We start from the raw sequence: 26,747 nt of genomic DNA, 5'->3' as shown, positions 1-26,747 counted from the left end.
AGGGGTTGAAAGACGCAGGCATTTAGTATAGTGGGGACAGTCTGGTCAAAGATGCAGGATAATGTTTTGTCGAATTTGACTTTTCTCCAGGACTAAACATCATATCTCAACCGCTGCTGCTTGACAATACTTAATAGCTGGTGCACAACCAACTAACTAATGCAGAGGTACAATGTGTATTTTGCGAAAGTTGGGAAACATTCATTTTATCAGTCACAGCTCTGATTAAACGACACAGCAGTGGAAACCCAGGCGGTCGAGCTCTGCCTCGCACCAGAGACCTTGACCGTGAACAGTGATAGACATGGAGGATCTTTAAAACCTGTTTCAAGCAAACTGTTACTGCTCAGAGTTACAGGAGCTGTGAGTCGCAGTGGGGAAGCTGCTGCTCACTCAGATGTACCCTGGAATGATCCAGAGTGTGAGAGAGCAGGTCCCCTTTGGGGGGGCCAAAATTTACAGAACTTGACGTTGCTGCCACGCTGTTTGTCCGAGTAACACCAGCCAGGACGATGCCTCTGTTGATGCACAAGAATCCTGGCTGAGAAAGGGTGAGAGTGCTCCGAGTGGTTCCAGCCCGGCCCCTTTCAGCTCCCAGTGGCCCTGAGAGGATGAACCGGAGTTCATTTATTCTACACAAATTCAGAAGTCAGACCAGCTGTTTGTCTGCTTTAAGCTGGAGCACCATGTTGGCTGTCAGAGCGCTGTCAAGTGGAGTGCTGTCAAAATCCAGCCTGTCACACTGGATTGTATTTATGATGCTGACAGTAGACGGCTGGATGGACATTTCAGTGTATCCTGGAATATAAGAGCGCTTACCTGCAGTGTAGTTACCACTTGAATGGGATACTTACACTTGGACTCAGTTCCTTCTCTGTCTGCGCTACAGCAAGTTAGAGCTTTGAAAGCTTCCAACAAATCTATAAAACCAGTTCTTCAAATATCCCTATATTTTTGCCTGTTATCTGTAACCCACATATAACCTCAATGTGCAGGAGCAGCAAGGATGTTCACTATTCTCCATGCAGAAAATATAAATACTAAATTATTATGGTTTGAAGCATTGACAGACAGTTTTACAACTCAGTGATAAATTAGTTTTGTGTGTATTTAGGGTTTGCAGAATATATACATGTTGTGTAAAAATGCTGTTTATGATATCCAAAATTTTGCTAAATGTTTGTATTCTTCAAACTAAACATTTATAAGAAAGACAACAGAAACAAAAGAGAATGATATTGTGTTTCAAGTTCATGTCTGCGTTCGTCTGGACTTTCTCATTCTCCCCAAATCACTCAAACAACACGTCAGTTTAATCCAGGACATGGAGTTTATTTTACAACTGAGGATAAAAGAATGGCATTCTGAATAACTGGGTCGAGGACAAAAACCTGGAATTCTATCAATGAGCAATATTTTTTTTTTTTTCAATGTTATGTACAGTACCATGCATCAGAGCAGATGCCAGTAAATTTCTGTCATTTGATGTAAACCACATTGAAGGACCTACTTTTCACTGAAAAAAATGGCATTACGGTCCAACAATATTCGGTAGCTTTACACATTCCCCCCCCATAATTGTTCTAGAAAATAACAATATAAAAATGCACACAGTACAAATAATGTTGAACTGTAAAGAGCAAGATATGTTGACATACATGTATACATACTTGCTGATTATTCATACGATAACTTTTAAACTTCATTTATTTATAGCTTCACAATAATAAAACTGGTAGCCTACTAATGCAAATACTGTACATGTTGAAACAACCAGGAAATTATATTTTACTGGAGAAACAAAGATTCTTGACATTTTGTGAGACATTCTGTGATTTAATGGCAAAAAAACAAAGCAACATCAGAGTTAGTCCCCACAATGCCACGTTGATCGAGGGAATTGAAACTCAAAACGGTGATGTGCGGTTATTTGTACCCACAAGTCTTCTTCAGTTTACACTTCCCTAAAGTGCTGAAATCACCTTAACGCTTTAGAACACCATCTTTCACATGGCCTCGTTTCTAACCACGTACCTTCATATAAACGGTGGTATGCAAAATTTGATAACCAGGGATATTAGCTTTGTCATCGTGGTTAAAAGTTCATTAGACATAATATGCTCACTGCTTTACATAAGAAACATGCAGAAACTGTCTCATAAATAATATGCAAGTTGTGTTGAAATATATTTATCTTAAAAACCATTCAGAAACAGTGATCAAAATAAGAGCATGGCCCAGTTTAAAAACAAGATGTACTTTTCCCAAAGGCTCAGAAAAGATGCAGTGCATTACAAAAGCAACAATCAGTCAGTCACTACATAGTGCCATGGCTGCTGCACCAATTTGGTACATTTATGTCACCAAAAACTTCTATAACACATCTTTGAGCCTCTGTAGTGCAAGCTCCTGCCATTTACTCAGTTGAATAATTACAATAAGTGGTATTAAAGCTACCATGTCATCATTATAATATACGTCCCAGCAATGCTTAATACAGTTGTGGCACTATTCGTTATGACAGATTGAAGCTTAGAGTCATAGTGCAACAGTGATCCGTCAAGCTGTCAACTTTGTCTGACTTCATTATTTGTCAAACTTTTCCAGCTCTTTCACAAAGATGAGGTGGTCCTCTGGTGACTTCCCATGTGATTTGCAAAGGTGCAATTTGATTGCATGTTTGCTCAAAAATGTCCGATTGCACAGTTTGCACTGATAAATGGAGCCAGTGTCTTCTTCTGTGAGTCCAGAGGGACTCAGACTGAAAGTCTTGTCCTCTATTCTGCTGACTGCTTGCTGCTCTAGTAAGTCTATGGATAGCTTGGAGAGGTCCTTCAGGGTGAACCCAAGATGGGACTCCAAATGGTGAATGTAGGAGGAAGGAGTCCTGAACTGGGATGCACAGTCACTGCACAAAAACAGAGGCTGGCAAGAGTCAATATTTTTTAGGAACTTTGTGCTTCCTGTCCGCTTTAACTGGTATTTTACATTGGCCAGCCAATGAGAGATAGTAGTCATGGAGAGACCAGTGAATTTACAGATGTGGACCCGTTCCTGGGGCCCCAAGTCAGTAATCACTAACTTTCCATCAGGAGTCTCTCTGAGACTGGAGGCAAACTGGGCCTGGAGAATCAGGATGTGTTGAGGATTCCAGTTTGACTGTCTACCTTTCCGTCTCTGGATGGGAGACAGCTCCTCCAGGCCGTCCTCAAAAGTACAGCTGTCTCCGTCAGATTTCTCAGAGATGGAAGATGGGGTTGTAGACTTTGGTGTCAAACGGCCAGTCAGATTTTTCACCATGTCTGAAATATCCATCAAAGCATTCTCCCGCAGAGGGGGCGATGAAGACTGAGAGAAAGCTCGGAAAGCTGGTTTGCTGTTGCTACTGCTGTTGTTGTGTGGTGAAGTAGAAGTACCCTTAGTGGTACTGCCATTGGTGTTTTTGGATTTTGTCAAGTCCATGGGCTGATCATCCTCCTCCTCATGAAACTGACTCACCGGCTCTGCTGACTTATTCGGAGCAGAGTTGCTGTTGATCTTGTGAAGCATTGCAAACGGGTCACTGAAGGGTGTTGCCACTTTTGAGGCTTTTCCCAAATGGTTGTTCATGATAGACTGCAAAGCACTGAGAGGGTTCACGAGTGGTTGTTCAGGGGAATGATCTGTGATGATGCTCAGGTTATTGCAGCCGTTGCTTACAGGCTTTTTTGGTGAATCAACTTCACTCTTAATATGTCTGTCTACTTCTCTCTCTGTCTGCTCTCCATCTTTGCCTCTTGACTCAGTCTGGTCCTCTGCAGCAGAGGTTTTCTTTGCCTTTGAGATATTGTCAGGATTTGGTGAAGCTCGTTTATCCTTTAGATTTGTCAGTGGTGACTTCACAGACCTACTCTTATTCTCTAGATGTTTTTCCTCTTTTTCATTCTTTACTGGTCTTTTCCCTGTCACTTTTTCTACTAGCTCTTCCATGGCCAGCACGTTGCTCTTGTGACTTGGAGGTGGAGAGGGGCTATTTGGTGAATGGATCAGAGCACCTAGATCAGCGGAAAATGCCTTCAAGCTGTTGCTGCTGAACAAAGGTTGAACCTGTGCTGATGAGGGCAAGGTAGACCTTATAGATCCGTGGAGCTGATAGGCGGCATGAATGCTTGTGTATCCACCCCAGGTCGGTGTGCCTGTTTGGGCCTTGGTGATGGCACTTGAAACTGTGTTCTCTAAAGACTTGATAATGTCAAAGCCACCTTTAGGTGTCTCTTCCAAGTCTTCCTCTCTCAAATACTGATAAGATATAGCCTTTCTAGGTTTATCAGCTTTTTCCAGGGGGTCTTCCTTCTCCTCTTTGATTTTTTTCTCTGGTTCCCTGAATTCTATTTTCTCTTCCCCAATCAATTCATCTTTTCTTTCTTCATTTCGGTCCTCAGGGCTAGAGGGCGGCAATGGGGAGTCATTCTGTGACTTCCCATTGGGTGCTGGGAGTCGTGTGGTAGTTGGTGGCAGAGGAATGGACTGAATTTTCTCCTCAATGATAGGATCAAAAACTAACTGCTTACCTTTCTTAGAGGCTGAATTTGTGACTTTCAGAAAGTGTCCCGTGACCATCATGTGGGCTGTCAATTGTTGCAAGGTATCATGTGAACTGCCACATTCCATGCATTTAAGAATTTGTGCCTTCCGTGCCTCAAACTGCCAAGTATAGCTGGCACCATTTTGGTAACCATATCGATTGTTAGGGGTGACATAGGGATTAGCCATTTTTTGGTCTTTGGGAGACTCTCCCATGAGTATGCCAGATGAGACAGACTCAGGTGAGCTTGGGGACATCAAGTCTTGAAATGCTCTTTTTTTGGTTGGGGGTACCAGCTTTGAGGTGAGGCCTGGCATTGGTTCTTTTAGAGGCACTTTCTGATAGTGTTTTGTTTTGATCATGTGAACACTAAGGTCTTGCAAGGATTCAAAAGAGTGGCCACAGTACATGCATTTAAGAACTTTCTGGGCATCTTCCTTGCCTTCCATCTCTAACAGGGAACGCTTGCGTGGCTTGGACCACTTCTTGCTTCGATCATCCTCTTTATCCTTATTGTCATCACGGTAATGGCCTGTCTCATTCATATGCACTGTCAGGCCAACCAAAGTATCATAGGCCCCACTACAGTCCTTGCACCTGAACTTGCTGGCACCTGTAAACACCGGGCCATAGAGCTTATTATTTTGTCTGTAAAGCTGCACGGTGCTGAAAAGGCTAGGCTCAGGAAGGAGTTGGTATGGAGTATGCTGTAGAGTTTTGGCCAATGCTGCCTGGTGCCAGTCATAGGCTAATCCTCCTGAGCTGCCAGAACTTAGACTAGTGCCACTGTGGCTGCTGCTTGACAGTGTTCTCGTGGTGGTACTGCTGGTGGTAATATTAGAAGTGGCCGAGGCATTGCTACTGCTACATCTGCCTTTCGTATGGATGCTCCCTGGGCTGTGACTGTTCAGGAACCCATTGCTCCCTTTGTGATTGCTCCCATTGCCGTTGCTAGCGGCAACATTGTTCCCTTGTTTAAGCATGTCCATAGCAATGCTGGACCAGGAGGCATCCGAGATCAGGTTTGCATAGACGGCTTTCATTTTCGTCAGACTGTCCTGTAGTGAGAGGCCATTGATGGACTCTGCGCTTTCCTCTAGCTTCTCCTCTAGCTTCTCCTCTAACTTTTCTTGACCATCATTAGAGGAAGACATGGTCTTAAGGTCCACCAATTGATCACTGGTGGTACTGAGTGGGGAGGCATACCCTGCGTCTGGGTTGGTGCCATTGCTGAGTGGAGAGTTTTGGCAGCTGAAATGATCTCTTCCATCCTCATCTTCATTGAACAGATAGTCTGCGTCTTGACCATCCAGAGAGAGGCCATCATCCTGCAGATGTTCCTCTTCATCAATTTTGTCCAATGCAAGTTCGTCATCGGGTCCATAAGCTTGAAAACAAAACAGAGGAGACACGTGACATTAGATATTTTTATATGCAAATATATCTATATTTGATAAATAGACACAAATTATGCATTGGCCACATGCTACGCATACACTATATGTAGGTGGTATATGTAATAAAAGATTTTTGTCAATAGTCCCAGAAGAGGACACAGGTTTGCAATAATAAAGTGGCAAACATCCATATCTTGACAATGACAGATTGTCCTCTTCACTGCACTGCCTAATGAAGCTATTGAACACTACAGCTCAGCAAGGGTAGAGAGGAGAGATGTACCACTGAAACGCTTCTGCTTGGTTTAAAAACTAAAAACAAGCACAATTTAAAATTATGATGTTGATGGCACTTATTAATCATGTGGTGAGATCAGTAACTTCACAATGGAAATAAAGACATTGTTGTCTCTTCTCAATTAAAAAAAATAACAGAAAAAGGGAAACTGCCTCATTGATCGTTCTATTAAAGACTCCCTTTGATGTTTCCCTTCTTGACACATACTCGAGTTGAAACACTGAATTAATAAGACAAATTTACTGCAAATGTGCAAGCGTTTCAGCATACTCATCAAATACACAACATTTTCCCTTATCAGCAAATTAAAATGCTACAACCTCCTACAGCCATTTAGAGTATTTTACTATTTTATTTTTTATTCTGCTGCTGAAGTGGGACTAAAGATATGTTCTCCACTTAGAATTGCTTTATTCTTCCAAAATGCCGCATATAGTATGGATTTACAAGTAAGAGATTGTGGAGGAAAATGCCAGCTGCATCTCCCTTGCCAAGCCATGGTTGGCTGGAGTCAACTTGGCATCGGCTGTAGAAGTCCTCACAGCGTGATGCTAGGAAATGGCCAGTGGACATGACAAGCCTTGTTGTTACTGCCTGTGCTCACTGAGTACTCACAGCGTCAAGTGTGCCATTTTAAAAGAATAGGGGGAGGTTTACAATATCAATGGAAAATGGCTGCCTTGTCCCTCTTTGCAGTTGTCTACAAATCGTGGCCGAAATCTGGATTCAGTTGTTGTTTAAAACCTAGATGTCAGAGATTTAAAAATGACAGCAATTACAATTCACTGGAGCCCCACTATTGTAAAAAATAGGCTTAAGTAGGACCTTGAAAGCAGATTAAGAGGGAAATATTACAGGAGAGCAGGACGAGGGAAGAGTAGAGGGTTAAATATGCTAAGGCAGCTCCCCCCAATCCATCCCTTGTAAGATGCTTGTCTGAGGTGCCAGAATCGGTCTCCAGTGAGGAGGCAGATGTGCTGTCGGCTTCAAACAGCGTGTAGCTCTCTATCCCATAATAGGAGTGGACATAATACCTGATGTTTGTGAGGTGCCAGTTACTGCTGCCTCGAAAAAGCTGAAGGTCCAACAGCTGCAACTCTCTGCCTTGTACGTGTGAGTGACGCTCAGAGTACAGCCTTCGTCTTTTTAATTAAACCACTCCTGTGCTGGGTTTCGCTCTAACATGTAAGCTCTTAATTATTCACTGACATCATTCACTTGAGCTCCTCACTAGATTAGGAGATTTCAAACTTTTGCCAAAGCCCCTGTAAAGCTTTTTTTTTTTTAAAGATGCAGCCAATCAAGATGGAGCCCACTGTATTGAAACAAATGCACAAGTGAACCTTTTCAAAGTCAATGTGGTGAGAGCGGTTAAAGATAAAGCAGCAGCTGACAAAGTGAGAGGAACCTGACAGCGCTGCAAACACACATTCACACACAAAAAGTACACCGACACTAAACCCCAGTTTTTTCCCTGCCATCCTCCGTATGTTGCCTTGACAGGCCTCATTGTCAGGAGTGTGTCAGTGTCAGCTCGAGGTGTCGGTGTCCACGCAAACAAGCCCGAAAGGAGGTGGGAGGGGAAAGTAACAACAACAAACACAAGTCAGCCATTTTCTTTAGCCCCCCCGCTCAAGCCTCTTCCTTCACCATCTGTGTCAGAAAAGCTGCGGGTGCCACCGCCGGCTAATAAGGCAATCAGAGATGGAAAAGATGCTGACACGGCGGCTTTCCCGCGTCACTCAGAACAAAAGAGGGAGAGAGAGAGAGGGAGGGAGGGAGAGAGAGAGAGGGAGGGAGAGAGGGATAGGGAGGGGATTAAAACGGTGGTGAGGGTAGGAGGGGGGGTGAGGTTGTCTGTTGTGGTTGTCAGTCAAAAACGTAAGCCCACTTTGTGCTGTCAGGGAGGATGGGGAAAAGAGGGGAAGTTTTGAAAAGAGAGGAGAAAAGATGTGTTTAGGCCAGTGAAAACGAGGTGTGTGTGTGTGTACGTGTGTGTGAGTGTGTGTGTGAGTGTGTGTGGATGTGTCTGGCAGAACAATACATGACAGGGAAACAAGTTAAACAGCACCAACAAACTAAGCATGATATAAGAGTAAAGAGAAATCAATTTCTGCCATGTGTGTGCAAGTTAGTAAGTGTGCGTAAGCGAAGTGTGTGAGCTAGGTGTGGCAAATGATTTGTGTGGGTGTGTGTGTGTGTGTTTGTGTGTCAAGTGTCACAGTGTGTCAGGTGCAGGCAGGGATGCACTGTGGTGGGTGAGGGGGGAGAGCGAAGCCATCTGCGTCTGGAGAGGAGCCTGTCACTATTGTTGTGCCCAGAGTCCAGGATTTCCTGCTGCAGACAGGTGACACCACAGTGGGACATCCCCCAGTCTCTCTCTCACATGCGCACACACACACAAACTACATCCCTCCCCCAATGCAGTAAGCGGTGTGAGGTACAGTGTTCTGCAAACACTCCCACGATGTTTTTATACAGAGTTGAATTATCAAATCTGATCAAAGTGAGAAAAGTGTGGAGAGGACAAAATCCTTGCCAATAAAAATTATGAAACACATATGCACTGATAATATAAACATGCCTGCAGTGAGCGTGCTTCTCAAACCTCAATGTTATTAAGGTTCCAGCAGAAACTACCACATGGATTTCCAGGAAACTTGAAGATGCAGTATGGGTAAGGGAAGAATCCATTAAATTTGAGTGCGGCTCCAGATCAGGGACTTGATCCAAGAATGTATTTTCAATTTCTTCACCATTGCAAGATAGTTTTATTTTATTTATTTTTAATCTTCATTGATCTCTCAGGGAATAATTCTTGGATCTTGAAAAAAACAAAACATGACAGACATGTTAAGGGGGGGTGATATTTATGAGTCTGCACAATTTGGGGCCGATCCAAATAAAAATCTAGCGAAAAAATGTGGTTTCATAAGAGGACTGTTGACGGAGGTATGCGCTTTACTGGAAGCCATTTTATTTAACTTATTTGCCGCTTTAAGTACAATTTTGATCAGATTAACATTGATCTTTATTCAAACAAGGTTTGCATGTGGCTGCTTTTAACATTTGAGAAGTTTGGCTTCTTCTGCGATGTAAAAAACATCCTTAAAGTAAGGCTTGAAAAAACTTTTCTTTGGTGTTCAGGTGTTTTAACACAACTCTGTCGTCTCTTAGTCAGGATTCACACATATGTATTACAACTGTACCTCAGACCGTAAAACTGTAGCAAAAGAAAAAAGAGAACTGTAAATTCATTTCACAATTAACCCCCACTCCCTCTGTCGTTCACACACATCCACAACACACATTCCCCTCTCAACCTTCTCCATTTATTCATGTTGTCTCCGAGAAGAGGGCAATCCCGACTCTCATTTGCAGTGCTAATGTCCAATTCCGCCAGCTTTCACCCGGCTGATTTGCCCTGCGTGGCCGAGCGCTGCATTCGGAGCGGGGCGGCCGGGGAAGCTCCCTCACACCGTTTAGCAGCCCTTCAAAATGGGAGCTCTGGCGTGGCAGTCTTATTTCTCTCTCCCGTTTCGCTTTGTCACTGGTCCCTCCATTCGCTGCCACTCACCTCTGATGGCTTTGGACAGGCCTGATCAGTGTGTGTCATTGACCTGCGCGGCGTGCATGAGTGTGTGTGTGTTTCAGCGGAGAGAAGGCTGTAAATAAAATGACATTATTATTTCCTCTGTCCTATCATGTAGAAAAGCCAATTATGGTAATGCTGAGTACGTCAGGCAATCTCTGTCTCTCCCCGCTCTCTGCTGTCGTCTTCATTCTTGCTCTTTTTTCCACTCTGGGATAGTTGTTGCTTTGGTTTCATAGGACCTGACACTCTCTTTGAACAAAGCACACTGAGAAAAGCTGGCACACACCAACAGTCTCCTCTCAGCCTCGAGACAACTGAGCACTAACAGAGCTTTTCATGCAATTCTGCATCAAGATTCACCGTCACGTTTACCAAATAAAGTAACTTAGTTAAATAGAAAACTCTTTCGATCGATGTAGTTTTCTTTTGTGACAAAGATTTCTCCCACATGCTTTGTCCCCCTCTTTTTTCATTTTGTCTCACAAATCCCGTGTTTTACATCGTCACTGCGACCCAACACAAAGATTTACAGATCAGCGTTACCACGGACACCGTGTATTCGCCATAATTTAACCCCCAGCCTTCCTGACCAGACATGTAAAAGCCTACCCGCATGGAACGGCCCACCATATGGCGCAATATCTCCAGGGCTACTCATGTGTCATACGAATCCACCTTCTTATCTTCCACGACTCTTCCAGCAGAGGAAAACAAAACAACCAGTGCCGTCTGCCCATCATGCTGGTAGATAAACGTGCAGGCAACATTTTACAATTTACTTTTTCTAAACTTGTGGCAACTGCTCTGGATTCTGTCTCAAAGCTTATGTTCCTTATCAAACGCAGCGGTCTCCTAAATGTATATGAAATAAAAGATGAATTAGTATTTCCCAAAACTTGGTACAGTCCCCCGGGGGCTTTCACATACGTTCCAATTAATCTGCAGTTACGTGAACTCATATTATGCTAATAGGCTTTTTAAATGGGTCATACAGAGAGCGTATTTCACCTTCATTAGATCACAGACGTGTTTATGTGAATGAAAGAGGGAAAGACAGAAACCAGAGACAGAAAAAGACACAACAATGGCTGCACAGAGACGAAGCCACAACCCCCCCCCCCCCCCAAAAAAAATCAGGACAACTGCAGCATTTTCTAAGTAAAAAAAAAACATTTCCAGTTCTTTCTTGCACTGCTCTGCATGTTTCTCTTGTTATTCCTCTCTTCAGTTCCTCTCTTTTGTCTCTGTCCGTTTGTTCAGATCTCATGTGAACCGGTTTTGACACGCCATGACATTGACTGTGGTCCATAAATCACCTTTTCCCTGAACTGTCAGTGCCTGCTTGTTCTGAGATGAAACAACAGCCATTAGATCATCGGCACCATAGATTCCAGCCGTTTCTGCTCCACGTTTATGCCAAACACACACACACATACACACACACAGCCACAACAATCTAATGTTGCTGCACAGACATTTCAAACCATCTGGTTTGTTTTCAGGCAACGTGCAGATAAAGCATTACTAATGCTAATTAAAGGTGATATGAGTGAGATTTACTCCAGCAATGCAAAGCACTGATTCAATGTAGGCTTCATCAGACAGATGTCATTTGGTTAACACATTTACTTTAGAGCAAATATATCAGATTTCAGTCATGGACGAGCTACAGAGTTTAGGTTAAACTTATCTTTATGAAATTCTAATTTGAAACATCTGTATTTATTCAATCTTCTGGTAGTACTTCAGATGTCGCAGGACTCTGCACATCTTTAATTATTTAACATGCAAGTTATTTAATTTCTTCTTTTTGTAACTTGACACAAAGATGCTCCGTTTAGATCTAAAAGGAATTTATAACAAGCTCAACAAAGCAACACGGTTTAATTCTTTCTTCATAGATGCCGTCTTTTGAATTCACCTGCATTGCCCCTGACAGTGGAGCTTCCCCCCGACTAAACAACAGCTGCTCCCATCGCCTAGCAACAACCAGTTGATGGATGACCCCAAAGATGGATAATTACCATAAATCACTATGGTTGTGTGGAGAATAGAAGCAGAAAATCATTGCAGGGGGAAAAAAACCTGTCTGAACCACGGTTTAAACTGGTGTCTGTTGTTCAGGCGAACTTAGCCTCTAATTTTGAATTGGTTGATGACCGGGAAGTTACGGAAAAAGAAAGAGTGGCAGAATCAGAATCCTCTTTGGTGCATTTCCTGAAAGTGGCGAGCGTTTCGGACTCGAATGATTAGTGGCTGTAAAGTGAAACCTGATGGAATGACTCACGGGACAAAACCTGTCCTGAAGGAGCACTGACAAAGAAAACAAAGTGGGCAGAGGAAGGAAGAAAGGAAACGGCCGAGAATGAATGATGGCAGCAATGATGAGTTTAGTGCGGCAAAGACGACAAGAGGGGGGGGTGGTGGAGGAGAAGAAGCACGAAGAGGAAGTGTGTGTGTGTGTATAGTCTGCACGTACATGTATATTTATGCACTGTGCATGTCTGAATGTGTGCGAGGTAGATGGTGAGATACAGGCAGAGCGAGGGAGAAGAAAAAGACTGCCAGAATAAAAAAAGACGAAAATTAGAGGGCGCGGGGCCAAAACAGGGTCACAACCTAACCAGTTCGGTCTAGCCGAGTCCGGTTGCACAATAAGCCATCAATCAACCTTCTCCGCGCTGTCAGCCCTCCCCTCAATTCACAGAGGCCATTCACTTTGTACACTGCTGAGGAACAAAACATAGAGACGGAAAAGAGCGACACGGGGAGAGGAAAAAATACATGTAGGGCCACACGCACGCCCATGAATCTGATCCTTCACTGCTTGGAAGGAAGCGCCCTGCACGCCGCACAAGAGGCACAACGAAACTCATGGCATCATCTGCTAAATATTTGGCTCGAGAAGATTACATGAAGATGATGAAGTGACTTATATTTAGAATCTATTTTTTTCCAGAAAGAGTTAATAAAGAGGCTAAATGCTATCTGAACTATAGGGATATCTATGTGATAGGCATGTAGCAAGCTTGTTAGCGTGATCGCTACACGGGACACTAAAGTCGGCTCCTAAACATGTACGTGTAGCATCATCTCCTGCTGTTGACTTACTAAAAAAGCAATCCTCTTTTTTTAATCAAGTTTATAGGCTTATGTAACAGCGGAGGTTGGATTGCGTGACTTAGCTAACAAGCTACAACTGCTCTCTACCTTTCTGCTCTGTCAAAGATTAGCACTTTCGAGACGACTTCCAAAGTTAATCAAATTTGAACTTCATGTAAACTAATACTGATGACAGGGATTCCATTGGGGATCAATTGATTTTGATGATAAATATATAACGTACAACTACAGCACTGATTTAAATTTGCAATATGCAACTTCGGCCGTTAGGGGTCTCTCAATCAAAACAACAACTAAGAGACTTAGTTTGATGATGTTGTGAAGAAGCGAGGGATCATGGGAGTTGTTGTCTTCACCACCATTGCTGATTAAAATCTACCTGACGTGACTCAGGCACAAATCATGTTCATGGACGAGGTCACGTATTTTAGTTTTATTCTTGTGTCACACATTGTTTGTTGTGGAAGTTATATAAGCCACGGGTAAAGCAGATCGTTCTCTGGGTTTGAACCTGGGAAATATTTTGGATAACGTAACTATGCAAGACAACAAAATATATAACATAAGTCTATAGTCGTATTTAGACATGTTAATGAAGAATTGTTATATATTCTATCTTTAAGAGACTGGGACTTTTTGACATTTTGTTTTCTGGATCAAAACAGTGCATCACCTCCTCTCTACTCCATCTACTTCTCAGTGAGGAATTCAAAAACAAACCCAAACACTAGATATGCGATACAAGGCTGCGCACAAGAACGCAGAGGACTTTGTGAGAACAGGACCTCAGAGACCCGACTGACATCACTTTCCCAACAAGCACAAAGACAGACAAAGAAACCATAATGTAAAAAAAAACCTAAAGTCACTTTAGGGAAATTAATTAACCGCAAACCCTCAGGGCAGGAGGCTGCTCAGGACAACCGAACGTCCCCAAACATTTTAGTGCTTTTAACTGCATATGACACCAGGGAAATTCAAGCAGTTGTGCACCATCGAAACCGTTATCCTTTATGCATCGCCAAATTTTCTTTTTCATTCTGCCCACTCAAGTGACGAGTTAGCGCTGAAGTCTGGCGCTCCATTAAACAAAGTTCTGCTGCTCCGTTTCAACACTGGTTTAGGATTTAAAGCGTGATGAGGAGCACAGGGGCGTAACAAAATATATAACAAAAGCATAAGCTGAATCACTCAGCAGCCGAGAGAATGTATATGCGCTTGTTTTCATCCACTTCCTGATGACCACGGCGGTAAAGTGACAATAGAAGAAATTATAGGAGGGAGCAGGGATTAGAAAATGAGTCTCTGGAGAAAGTCAGTAAATTATGTATAGAGCTCTTAAAGTGGACTTGTATCAGTAGCCATCTCTCCCTAATTGTGTCTGTGTCCAACTATGCATGACTGTGTGTGTGTGTGTGTGTGTGTGTGTGTGTGTGTGTGTGTGTGTGTGTGTGTGTGCGAGTATACAATGGCTAAGAACAGCTTCGCAGTCACAGAGAGAGAGAGGCAGGAAGCGAGGAAGCAATCCTTCAACAGAGCACAATATCAGACTGCGGACAGACAACGAACGGCTGGAAGGTTCTGGAAACGAGAGAAAAGCCTGCCTCCCTCACATTTCAGCTCCCAACGCCGCCTCCCAAAGTGCCCTCCATCTCACACCAACACACACGCACACGCACACACACACATAAATGGCACCATAACTCTATATCCGCAATCAATCCCCGCTATGAAGACACATCCATCTTCTGTAATGCTAATGGGAGGGTTTTGGGGGGTTGGAGTGGGTGGAGGACAGGGGTAAAACAGAGGGTACGTGACTGTAAAGCTGACCTCAGAGCTGTGAGTGAGGTAATATGGGCTGTGCACGAGTGTAATAGAGACAGCGCAAAAGAATAAGAAGCTATAAGAAGGAGGTATGTGCGTTGGTGCGTTGGTGCGTGCATGTTAGCGTATTTATCTGCATGTCAGGAGGTCAGGTGTGTGTGTGTGTGGGGGAGAGGGAGACTGATGGCTGTCAGCTTGCATCTGGCAGAGAAAATAAATTAGGCTTATGAAGACAAATGAAGGGGCTTTGGAAAGAGTAAACGGGGGTGGATGAAGGGGGGGGGGGGTGGAGACGACGGAGAGCGGGAAGAGGGAAGGGAAGGAGTGGAGAGAGAGAGAGAGGGGGAGACATAATGGAGGAGGAAAGAGGGATAGTGTGAGTGTGCGGTGGCATGGATATGAAAGGACGGGGACGGAGCGGCGTTGCCAGCAAAGAGAGAGTTCCTCTCGGCAGCCAGTGACCGTTCATTAAGAAGGACAGGCACACAGACAGGCCTGCTGCTGGCAACAGGAGAGGCTTTGGCTGCGGCTTCTTTGGCTGCAGGGGAAACATATATGTGGGTGCATGTGTGGGTATGTGTGCACGTAGATCCACTGCCAGCATGTTAAAATCCAGGAAATATACTTTCCCCATTGTGATTCAGACGTCTTCTCTGTCTTTAAACTGCTGCATTCAGAGCCACGCTGCAGCTTGAATAGAATGCGTGATACTTGTTTGTATAAGCGCTGGAAGTGGCTCTCGCTGTGTCTTTCCTGTGCTTGTGTGTTGGTGTCAGCGTGTATCCGTGTGTGTTCCATCTCTGTAGATTTGTCAGTGTCTATCCCATGACACACTCCCATCGCTGTGAGTGGAGGAGAGCTCTCGGGGGGCTTTGTCACGCGGCGGTCTGCTCGTTTCCTGAGGCCTGGCGCCCCTCGTTTGATAAATGACACATGTCATTCTGTCAGCCCCTGCCATCCGGGCTGGGAGGCCCCAAGCTGATGTATGGCTGCCCAGGCTAAAGGAAATCAGAGTGTTTTGGCAGCGCCCTGAGAACACGGCCTCTTATAAAGGGGAATGTGTCTGTGTGAGTGTGTGTGTGTGTCTGTGACACTGAGTGCATGTTTAATTGTGTGTATATGTGCCTATTAGTGAGTGTCTGTGTCTCCCTCAGTGTGTGTGTGTGTGTGTGTGTGTGTGTGTGTGTGTGTGCATGGTCTCAACCTGTCAGGCAGACGGGCAGAGGGAGACAAATCATCGTCATGGCCGCCCCAGCTGTTCCCCAAATTTGGTGCGAGGAGGAGAGCGAGGAAAAAAATCCTGCCGTTTGAGTTTTAAACGGCTGATGCTTCCCAGAAACAGGAATGAGTGAGAGGACAAATGGAGCTAAGCACACACACTAACACACACGTACGCACACATACACACACACCAACACAAACCGAATCACAAATCCAACACTGAAATAGGAACCAGGCCAATCGCAGAAGGAAACAACAGACAGTTGGTTTTCAACAGAGCAGTTTTCTTGCGAGCGAGCATAAGTATCCACACGCGTAAACACACATGCTTCAAAACGTACACATATGTAAACACACGAGCGCAAACTGGGGACGAGGCATGTGCACCTTGACCACAGGGAAAGGCTGACAGGCAGGAAAAACAAGTCCGCGACCGTGTTTACAGAGATGTCACATGAGAATGATGGATCTTTTGTCGCGTTCTTCTCTTTGTATATGAACACGACGGTTTTAACCTTCATCTACGACTTAGTTAGCCTTCATTTTAATTTTCTTATTAACCCAAACGTCGACGTTTTTCTCAAAACGCCGTCGTTAAACCGGCCTCGTGCTGCAGACGCCCCCTCGCAGCTCTACACATCCACAAACATTTCCCCAGCGGAGGACGGTCCCACCTGGAGGTTGTGAACTCTGAATGACCCCGTTTGATCGGGTGCAGGCCGAACTCCCTCCCCCGCTCCCACAGAAAAGAAGCGGGAGACGGGGAAAGAAAAAACAGTGTCATTAAGCTGTGAGTGATGAGTGGCAGCCATGGGTGACATCCTCCCCTAGCCAACTGCTTTCATTGCCTCTCTCCCTCTCTCTCTCTCTCTCTCTTTTTTTCTTCTCCACTGCCTGGATACTTCTCCCTCTCGCTCCTTCCACCTCTCCCTCCATCCCTCAACCCCTCAAGTCATTTCTCTTTCACTCCTCTGTTGCTCTGCCTCCTCTTTTTCCACTCCCTCACCCCCCCCCTCCCCTTTCCTCCCTGGTTCTTTTTTGTTCACTGTCACTCTCTTTTTCTCCTCTTTTTCACCCCTTTATGCCCCTCCTTCAATTGCTGCTTTTCTGCACCTACTCTCTCTCTCTCTTTCTTTCTCTCTCTCTATCTCACATACACAGACACACACACACAGACGTACACACAACACACACAAAAGCGCCTCACTCAATCCCGTCTAGCTCTGTGGCCCTGCTCATGTAGACACTCAAGCTTCTCAAATCCCACATATCCAGAGGAGGGGTGCACGTTTTCACCCGCTCAGGATTGCACCGCTTTAACAGCAGCTCCAGTCTGGCACCGCAACGCTAAAAATGTCCAACAGTAGTTTTTAAATAGTTCTGAGGATTAGAGCCCGACTGATACGGATCTTTGGGGGCCGATGCTGATATCAGAATAAAAAAAATATATATCAGAGACCGATATATTGGTTCATATAAATATCAGGAAAATGTTTTGCATTGATTCCTAAGATGTCGTGATCAATGACAAAGACATTTAATCGAAGCTTTGTATTTTTACAGTTTAACCATAAACTGTATTTAGTGCAATCAAACACCTTGAAACAAGCAGCTCAGAAACCATAACTTACTTTGTCTCCCAGGAAAACAGATCACACCAAACACCATCGTGTTTGTACTCGTTAAAGCTCTAAGAGATTCACGATTCTCTCTTGAAAGACGAAACCTCTTCAGTGAAATGCTAAAAGGTTCAGCTGTACTTTGCCTCTGTGGGGTCGTCTCACTTCATACGACCCCACAGAGGAGGGGACAGTCTAACAAGGTAAAGGGGTTAATGGACTGAATTTGATAAATGTGATGTCAATCAAGATAAAACATTCGGCTCCTTCATCTCATTCCTGATGTTAGCAATGCACTCAGCTAAACGTCGTTATTCCCTCTGCTGACAAATAATCTGGTCCCATTCTGCTGCTGTCCAAACTTCTCCAGATCTGCATCCTCACATCCTTCTCATACTGATACACACAGAGTCCAGAACAGTGTAAACAGCAGCTGTGTATTATGAAAAAAGTCACTTGTTGGTATTGATACCAGAGAAGCCTCAAGCAACTTCAGACCAGCACTTTTTTTCTTGCTGAAAACTATAAATGATTGATACTTTATTGACTTGCTCACTCATGTGGCATTAAGCTCAACAGACGGCGATAGAGGGAGTAAAGTCCTCTGACCTTTTCTTACAGATGGATATGAATGGTCATGTTTGTTAATGTGCTCCTACAGAAAGAAAAATGATGGATCTTAAAGTATCTCTCAAAATGAATAAAACATGTTCAACTATAAATATGTGATATTCACTCGTTCCTTCTTCTCACCTATAGTAGGTACTGTAAGTAATCTGATTACACCACATTATGCTTGATTAATTGGGATGAATAATTGAATTATTAAGAAAAAAGGCAGAGTAATCAATAATTCAAATTAACTTAAATTGCAGCCCGATCCTAAATCCTAATTTTATGCTTCACAGACTTAGAGTAGGCCTATTGTGTATATGTATTTCTTTATAGGTTAAGTATATTTTTGGATAATATGTTAGCCATCAGTTTAATGCAAATGCTGCAGAGTCATCACTTCACACCTTCAGGTCATTGAACTTTCTCTAGGTTCAGTTTAGGAACGAGGATGTGAGGCGAGGCAGGAAAAAGATTAGTTAAGTAACAAGTCTAATTACATCACACTTATCTAAAAGTGACTCACACACACGGACAAAACTGGGAATGTGGCCATTCTTGGACTAGGCCAGATAAATTCCAAATATAAAGTATGTTTTCAGCAAGATGACGGATGTATTACACAGACCTCAACTAATGTTGAGGAGCAAACTGTACCCAAATTAAAAAGTAAGGTAGAAAAAAATACTATGAAATAGACTAGTTAGACAAAGGAAAGGTTAAAGGAATAGCTCCACATTTACATTGAATGATCGGTGAATCTCTTATGTTTGTCACTCAGTAAAACAGCCAACAGCCGGTTAGCTTAGCATAGCCAAATGGAGAGAAGGGAAACAGCTCTGTCTAAAAGTGACAAAATCCATCTTCCAGTGCCTCTTGAGCTCACTAAGTAGATCGCTGTATCTTGTTTTATGTACAAATACCTACTTCCTGGAGTTTCACAGTATCCAGCTGTTAGATAAATGCAGTAGAGATTATAATACCATTTTACCTTCCCAACAGTACTTGCCAGTGGCAGTACAGTGCAACTGCTGTTTTGGAGTAGCAAAGAAGAAGAGATTTATCTGTGTGAAACTAATCAACTTTAAAAGATGTAGTATCGGATCATTACATAGATTTGCGTACTCCTGGTTATCATAAAATCTCAAAACAGTGTTTAAATACCTAAAAACTGCAATTTTTTAAAGTTACACTCCCAAATTAGTGTTGTATTTACATTAAATATCAATTCTGCAAAATCAAATCAAAATCAATATGTTTAGAGGGAGACAAGAGGCAGATGGACTATAGAGAGACACGTAAAGGGGCCAACCGTCTGGTCACCTGACAACCAGAGACAGGTAATCAGAAACAGATGCTCAGGTGGACGTCCAGTCAGCGAGTCATACACAGAGACAGCTGGTTCAGTGTGTCAGGCTCTGAGTGACGACAGACCCGCTGACAGGAGACATTTGGGTGTACGAGGGGCCCCCTGCTGCTTTCTTTGAGACAGACGACTTACAGGGACAGAGCCCAGCTTATACCCCCCCTGTGACCGTCACTGTCTGAGACAAGACGCCGGCTCAGGAAAGATTTGGGAGGAATTTTTTTTGGGGGTGGGGCAGCATGTGGTGCAGTTGAATCGACTGCAATCACGAGACGTTATATCTCCTTTCAACTGCCCATCAAGTGACAAACAGAGGCCGGCGGCCGTTAAGTGATTACTGTGTGTAACCCCGAGCAAATCGTGGTCAATGGGTTTCTTTCTTAATGAAAGTGTCAAACAAAACTGAATAGCACCACATCAACAAAATCCGCTTTGATTCTCTTCCTGTGCAACATGCTTTATGGAGAGCTCTGCTTAATGGGAACAGTTCTTGGAAAATGTGACAGTCATGTGTTCAGACTTCAAAGAAGATGACACAAGACTTTATTGCCCTGTGACCTTTTGGATTTTTACAAGTCAGATGTCTGACTGCAGGATGTCGCTGAAATCAAACTGTCGGGGTGGGGGAAAAAAACCCGGGACTTGATATATGAGAACAAGGCCAGTGAGCCTGAAAGAGGAGAGTATTAAGCTCTCCTTTTCAGATGTTGAGTTCATGTTCTTGTAACCAGTTCACTGACTCTTGAGCATCCGGTGAGAGAGCTCTAGATGAGAGCTCGAGACAGGGAGGAAGATGAAAGAAAATATGAGCAGGGCAGAGGAGAACTGAGTCAGTAAGATAGAGATTGATGACTGATAGGGAGATGAGAAAAGGCTTACAGGGGGAGGGAGAAAGAGAGAAAGAGAGGGCCAGTAATCCCCCCCCCCAAAAAAAATAAACGAGGGAAGAGAATGAGAGAAAAAGGAAGTAGACTGAGATAAAGATGAAGAGGTAAGGGGAGGAGAGAGAGATGGCAGTGGCACTACACCGGGCTGCAGAGTGACCTTCCCCATGTGTCCGCTCTCAAGGACAAAGTGTCATCTGTTAACGGTATCCATTCCCCGATGGCTTATCTGCAGTAAACTAGTGTCCAAAAAATGATATTCATTGCTTCTCAACCCACCTTATCAGTTGAATAAACACTCCCAGGGGGGGATAAAAATTTCCGCCCCCTGACTCTCGACCACTCGCAGCGGCCGGCCTGATGTGCTGAGGCCAGTGTTTCTCAGTCGCCATGTACTGGGGAGTGTCATGATATACAGCGGTGGCTTTAGCCAGATTTAGCACCACATGCTCTACATACAGCAGCTCTCTGTACAACTCCAAAGGGGGAAAAGAAAGTTTTACCAAAAGCTGCTGCTTAGTTTGCACGTGTTAAATTAATATAAATGTTCCCCCTGATGTTTGCAGACGGATTATATTCAAAACAACAGTGTACAGTTATCGTGAGGATACACATTAAGTCCAAATCCAACCAGGCAACCGCAGAGAAAAACATAAAGAAAATACACTAATTCTGTTTGTAAGCCTGCAGCCCTTTCGGGTTACTTTATAGTTCGGCGTGAAGAATTGATGCCACTTTCCATTATAAAGTTTTCATTTTCATGTTCCGAACCTAAATTAAATTTCTGCTGAGGCACAACAGTCAGACAAACAGCAGACTGCAGTCGTTAGGAGCTAGAAATGACTCTTTCACCACCATTTCTTTTCACCACACAGTTCCTGCAATTGTTTCAAGTCTCAGACTAAATGGTAGCTACTGTTAGCATGTTAGCATTTCCCTGTGACATCAATAGACTAAAGAGCTGGAGAGTAGATGTGAAGTTGGTAGTAAGCCTGAGATTAATGGTCATTAATGGCATTTTTATTAATGATTAATCAGTCAATACGATATTTCAGAGAATCTATCAATTAGTAATTTCATCTATTAACAATTCAAAATTGGTTACATTTGCTTATACATTTATTCACTGTCAATTCAAACACGATCATATTAGCGTGCACAGAAATAACAGAAGGAAAAGAAACATTTTTACTTTGCAGGAACTGGAAACCTGAAAGATTTTTGCCGGATTACTGACATAAATCTTTAACAGATTTTTTTCAACAAAAGTTTTAGGTAACTTTTACCTAAAAATCTAATCCCCACACTTTCAATCACTGATCTCTATTTTAGAAAATTCTGAGATACGTCGCCGAATACAAATGTTACTTTCCCAAAGCCCCTTGAACATTTAGCAGCAATAAAACCTGACTTTGCAAGCTAGAAACAAATTATTGAAAGTCGTAAATAGAGAATAAAATATGGGTTACATTGCACCGTTGTCGCTGGTCTTTCTCTCCCTACATGTGCACTTGACTCTAAAGATAAATTATACCTAAGTGGCAACAGTAGAGCCGGCGTATGTGTTGGCCTGCGTGTCTGCACTGTAGCACAGTCGCATATAATCAGTGGCTAATAACAACACGGTGGGAGTTGCTGCCTCGCCGTAAATCAATGGGCAAAATAATTGCTAATACACTGGTTATCGATTAGTGTGCCCGCCATGCACTCATTTTCTGGGGCGACTGTAGCTTAGCGCTAACGCAGTGACAAGGGTAAAGTGTTATTTCTCAAAAAGGCACACGGGCCGACAGCTGGGCAGGGGAAAGAAATGACTACAGGGCCTCGGCAGTAATTCTTAATTGACACCTGTCAGAGCGATGGCAGCAGTCACAGCTGCTGCAGGAGAACGTCTACCCAAGTCCTGTTCATCTGTCACTTTTCATATCTTTTATTCACAGCCACTCTTTTTTCTCGCCGTGTTGTCTTCTTCCCCCTCACCCACTCCGCCTCGTACCCACCCTGCTCCAACACAGATGTTCAAGGCTGGTTAACAGAAGCAAGTTAACTTTAAGGCCTCCAGCGACAAGTCACGGCTGTTTTTCAACGTGGAGTTCGCGGATCAGAGGCAGTTTTTCAGTCTTCGCTTAATTGACTTAGCACTTGACTCAAGTATCGGCCACGAGAGAGCGAGATATCCAATAAGGAGCGAGCACCGAGGGTAATAAACCCCCCCGTGCCTGCTCTGGTGGTCATGTATCTCCAGTCTTATCTCTTGGCTTGATCACCGTGATTACCGCAACAGGCACCGCCTCAGTGGCAATTTCTAATACATCAAGTGCAGAACTTGGGGGGGAAAAAACAAGCTCGGTAATATCTTAGATCACTGGAGCAAAATGCAGAAACCAATATCTGAGAGAGTCCTTCTGGCTGTGGACAAACTCGATCAACAGCAGCCAACGCTGGCTTATGTGGTCGCTCCAATAACAGCATCTGTCTGGTGTGCGGAGCATCAATCATACAAGGACACACTCGAGATGCACTGGAGTAACATCACACTGGACTTGATTTCCACGAGCACGAGCATTTACACTCACACACACGTGATGATAAAAACATGCAGGTCTGCTGTTCAGCAAAATGAAAAAGTAGGGGAGAAGAGCAACACACACACTAAACACAGTGTGTATCACAGTGGAAGCAGTCGAGACAGGGGCTCCCCCGAGTACACACTGACCTCCGAGTGTACCCTGGACCTCCCATCTTCTCGCTTTAAATCACGTCTTGGCCATTTTTCTCTTTTCCTGCGTCTTCCTGTCCTTCCTCCACACTGAGCCTCACTCCCTTTGTCTGCGTCTTCAACTGCTGCGATTATTAGACAAGCTCAGTCCAGTGTTTGTGTGAAGAAGCGAACGCAGCTGGACCGCTTTAGGCGCCCGATCACCCACAATGCTTTGCCACAGTCAACAGACACAGTGGGAATATTGCATATGTGCAGCATCAAGTTTAGTTTCAGTTTCCTAATAATTTGGTCATGATTAATCCCCGGATACTAATTGCCGCATAACACAAACCAGACGCTTTGTGAAATTCGTATTTGTGTTGGATTCAGTGCAAAACACCATTAGACTTGAATTTATGATCTGTGCCTTTGCTTTCAGTCTTTTCTCCTGCACCCAAATGGCTACTTTACTCAATCAGCAGGAAAACTCGGGCTCAGCCTGTATCCTTCACAGTAATTAGCAACCGCTGCCCTAAACCCCTTAAGGACAGCCATGTGGATGATGTCATGCTTGTTATTATTCCTGGTATTATCTGACATCCCTACTGTACATTGTGGCTTTTGTTTTGCAGCTGCTTTGAATTGTAGCCAGGATATCTTTGTGAATGGAAAACAGGCGCACTGAAAAATCAGAGACAATAAATACGTGCAGGATGTATTTACGGCCGAGGATGCTAGTCCTGTGAAAAAACGACCTTGTTCTCTTCATTTCTTTGTCAGAGCCCCTCGTGTCGTGCTTGAGTGAAAATCCAGGTTTTCCGGCTTCCTCTGAACCTCATTAAGCCCGGGGATAGTTTTACCTCGCGGCTGCAGCTCTGAATGCCTTCACATCGTCACCCTGCTGGCGAGCCTAATTCCCACATATTTTCAATTCGACCCTCTCTTTTCCATAAGAGCAGTCATCGATCTTCATTTGTCACTTAACCTCCACGAAGATGAGGACGGGGAGCGCGGTGCGTGCAGAGCGCGGGTGTGTGTATTAGCGTGTGTCTTTGATTTCCTGCAGGCCCACCGGCTTCTGACAACACATGCAAATGAAAGCGCGGGTGTAGTGGAGTGTGGGATAGCAAATGTATCCACTGACTCCTTCAGTCAATGTCACCTGTTAATGACACTTTACATACACTTCCTTATCACCCCGATCAGAATATTTCACTTGCACATTCACACCCACACACCGTTCTCCTGAAAAAATGTCATTAAATACTTTATCAGCGTCCCGATAAAACCATCACGAGGTTCTAATAGTCGTCTCTCGCTGCCGACTTCTTAGTCGACAGGTGCCGTGAGCTAAATTTCTGCCGAGGACAAACACAATGCAAAGTAGCAACAAGGAAATGTGTTAATGCTGCTCGTCTTTGAACTTGTTCTGTCAGACAAACCAAAAAGATGGAACCGGAGAGATCAGAGGGGGAAAAGGAAAGTTTGAAGAAAATCTCTCAAATTCACATGAAGCTACAAGCACATTCTTTATCTATTAGAACTCATTTCCATCGAATATGATGCATTTATAAGCTATTCCACGAGCTAATCATACAACCTTGAAACTACAACCAATCATGACCTTATTACAGGACCTGTCGGTGTCCAGCCGCATGTGGGGGGTTTGCAAGTCCCACAATTCGTTGTTGCCACGTCTCGCTGCGAGCAACCTCTGCTGTTGAGTTTACACCGCAACAACCGGGGGTGGGCGCCCGAGAAGTGGCTAACACCGAGTTGATTACATCAAGGCGGCTCGCAGACCTGACACCTTGCTGAATTTGTCAGCATTAATCGGTGGGGCCCTGTCACTGAACCGTCAGCTACCTGGATAATTAGGGGCCGTGGCTAACGATGCCGTCGCAGGGAAGAAAAAGCTCAACTCCCCTCCCCTCCCCCTCTCCCCGTCACCCCAACAACCAACCCTTGAGTCATAATTAAGAGACTGGCTTTGCATGGAGGTAGTGATAGTGGCAGTAGAGCAGAATTTGTTTAGGGGGGAAAAAAAAAAAAGAAAGAAGAGAACGCAGCCAGTGATGTCAAGAAGTGGAGACGCTCACGAGGCACCGCTGTCTGTGGGTTGTGTTGAATCGGTGTGCGGCTTGTTGCGACTGCAGTGTGGACAAACGGTGACGAGGGCTCTAATTAAACACGCGTCGTGCTAAGCTATAGACGGATCATTAAAAACGCAGCGTTTGTTTAAAGGAGACACAACGTAACGTATATCAAAGAAATGAGCAGCACCCAGTCTCTTGATTAGTGGCTCCACTGCGGCTAAGATTTCCATCAAGAGAGCAGACAAAGGAAAAACTTATTATTGAGTTTAGGTTTGAAGGGAACACATTTCCACATGGTCAGTATCACGGCATGTCATTGTACCAGCGTTCAGTATAGAAACTGCTCCTGGATCTGCGTCCTGCTCCGTCCCACTTGTGCATTCGTCTCCCACAGTTTGCTCCACCTCTTCCTCCTGGGCCGTCTCACTCAGTAAAACTGGACGTTGTGCAGGATAGGTAGTAAAAATATATTTTTTTGTGTGCGGCTAGAACTTTTTAATTCGCGTGGAACACATTCAACACGGCGTCCCACTGCAATCACGGCGACATGTTGAATGATTAGTTGACAGATTCATTACTTAGAGTGACAGTGTTTGATTTAAGATAGGTCGTCTGGCGAGGTAAAAGCGCGAGTAGACGTGCTGCAACACCATTCATTTTCCTGCTGCAATCAAAACCCTGACCTCAGTATCAAGGCAAATGTAAGAATTATGGCTTCTTTGTGTATTTCACATGCAGTATTTCACGTCCACTTATTAAACTAATTAGCTGTAATGTGTACAACAAGCTGCCAAATTTAAACGGGATAACGCTGCTGATGCAAACAGTCATGAACAGTTTCCTTTCAACAGGGATAAAAATAGGTGCTTGAGGGTCAAAGTTCGCTTTTGTAACAACTTGATTAGAGCACATACTATCAAACTTTCCTCTGGACATAAAGTTGATGTTGTGCTGGAACCACAGCACTTCAATGAGGGTTGCAACAAATGATTATTACTGATAAATGTGGCAAAAAAAATGTTTATTAGATTATGTCGATAATACATCTGAAAATAGTACAAAACAAATGCCCAAAAGTTTTCAGGACGAAAGTTGAGGTCTTCAAACTGCTAATTTTTGTACGAACAGTAATTTAAAACCCCAAATATAACAAATTTACAGTAATAAACAGAGAAACGTCCTCATGTGTCGGCACCTAAAAACAGACAATCTTTGTTTTGCGAACAAGGCTCATTAATTTCCTTTAGCACGAATTATAAAATAGCTAATGCCAAATAGTTTCAGTGAAAGATAATCAGAACCGTGGCCCACGACTAAATGTAAAATGTGAAAACAAACTGGGTAAAAGAAAAGCAAAACTCAAGTCTCTGTGCCTGCACTGCTTTATATTTAAGCCCTGTTATTTATTCTTGTCCTGATTATTCTCACTAGCCATCACTGCGTT

At 43.8% G+C, this 26,747-nt stretch overlaps 1 protein-coding gene across 2 annotated transcripts in view; it reads right to left on the bottom strand.

The window, feature by feature from the left end:
• Positions 1-1,311: 1,311 nt before the first annotated feature.
• tshz1 (teashirt zinc finger homeobox 1) overlaps positions 1,312-26,747 on the bottom strand; it is a 30,216-nt gene continuing 4,780 nt past the window's right edge. The window contains exons 1-2 of one of the 2 annotated variants that reach the window (XM_034600059.1): positions 16,009-16,588; positions 1,312-5,951 (exon numbers count right to left, since the gene is read on the bottom strand). In XM_034600059.1, coding sequence (XP_034455950.1) covers positions 2,587-5,951; positions 16,009-16,048 — 3,405 coding nt within the window. In that variant the 5' untranslated portion in view covers positions 16,049-16,588 and the 3' untranslated portion in view covers positions 1,312-2,586. Of the gene's footprint in view, positions 5,952-16,008; positions 16,589-26,747 lie in introns of those variants that run through there. The other variant, XM_034600058.1, reaches the window with a different exon arrangement.

This window comes from Hippoglossus hippoglossus, chromosome 11 (assembly GCF_009819705.1).
Source record: "Hippoglossus hippoglossus isolate fHipHip1 chromosome 11, fHipHip1.pri, whole genome shotgun sequence".
In the NCBI taxonomy this organism is placed as follows: Eukaryota; Metazoa; Chordata; class Actinopteri; order Pleuronectiformes; family Pleuronectidae; genus Hippoglossus; species Hippoglossus hippoglossus.
This window is presented reverse-complemented; position numbering and strand designations above follow the sequence as displayed.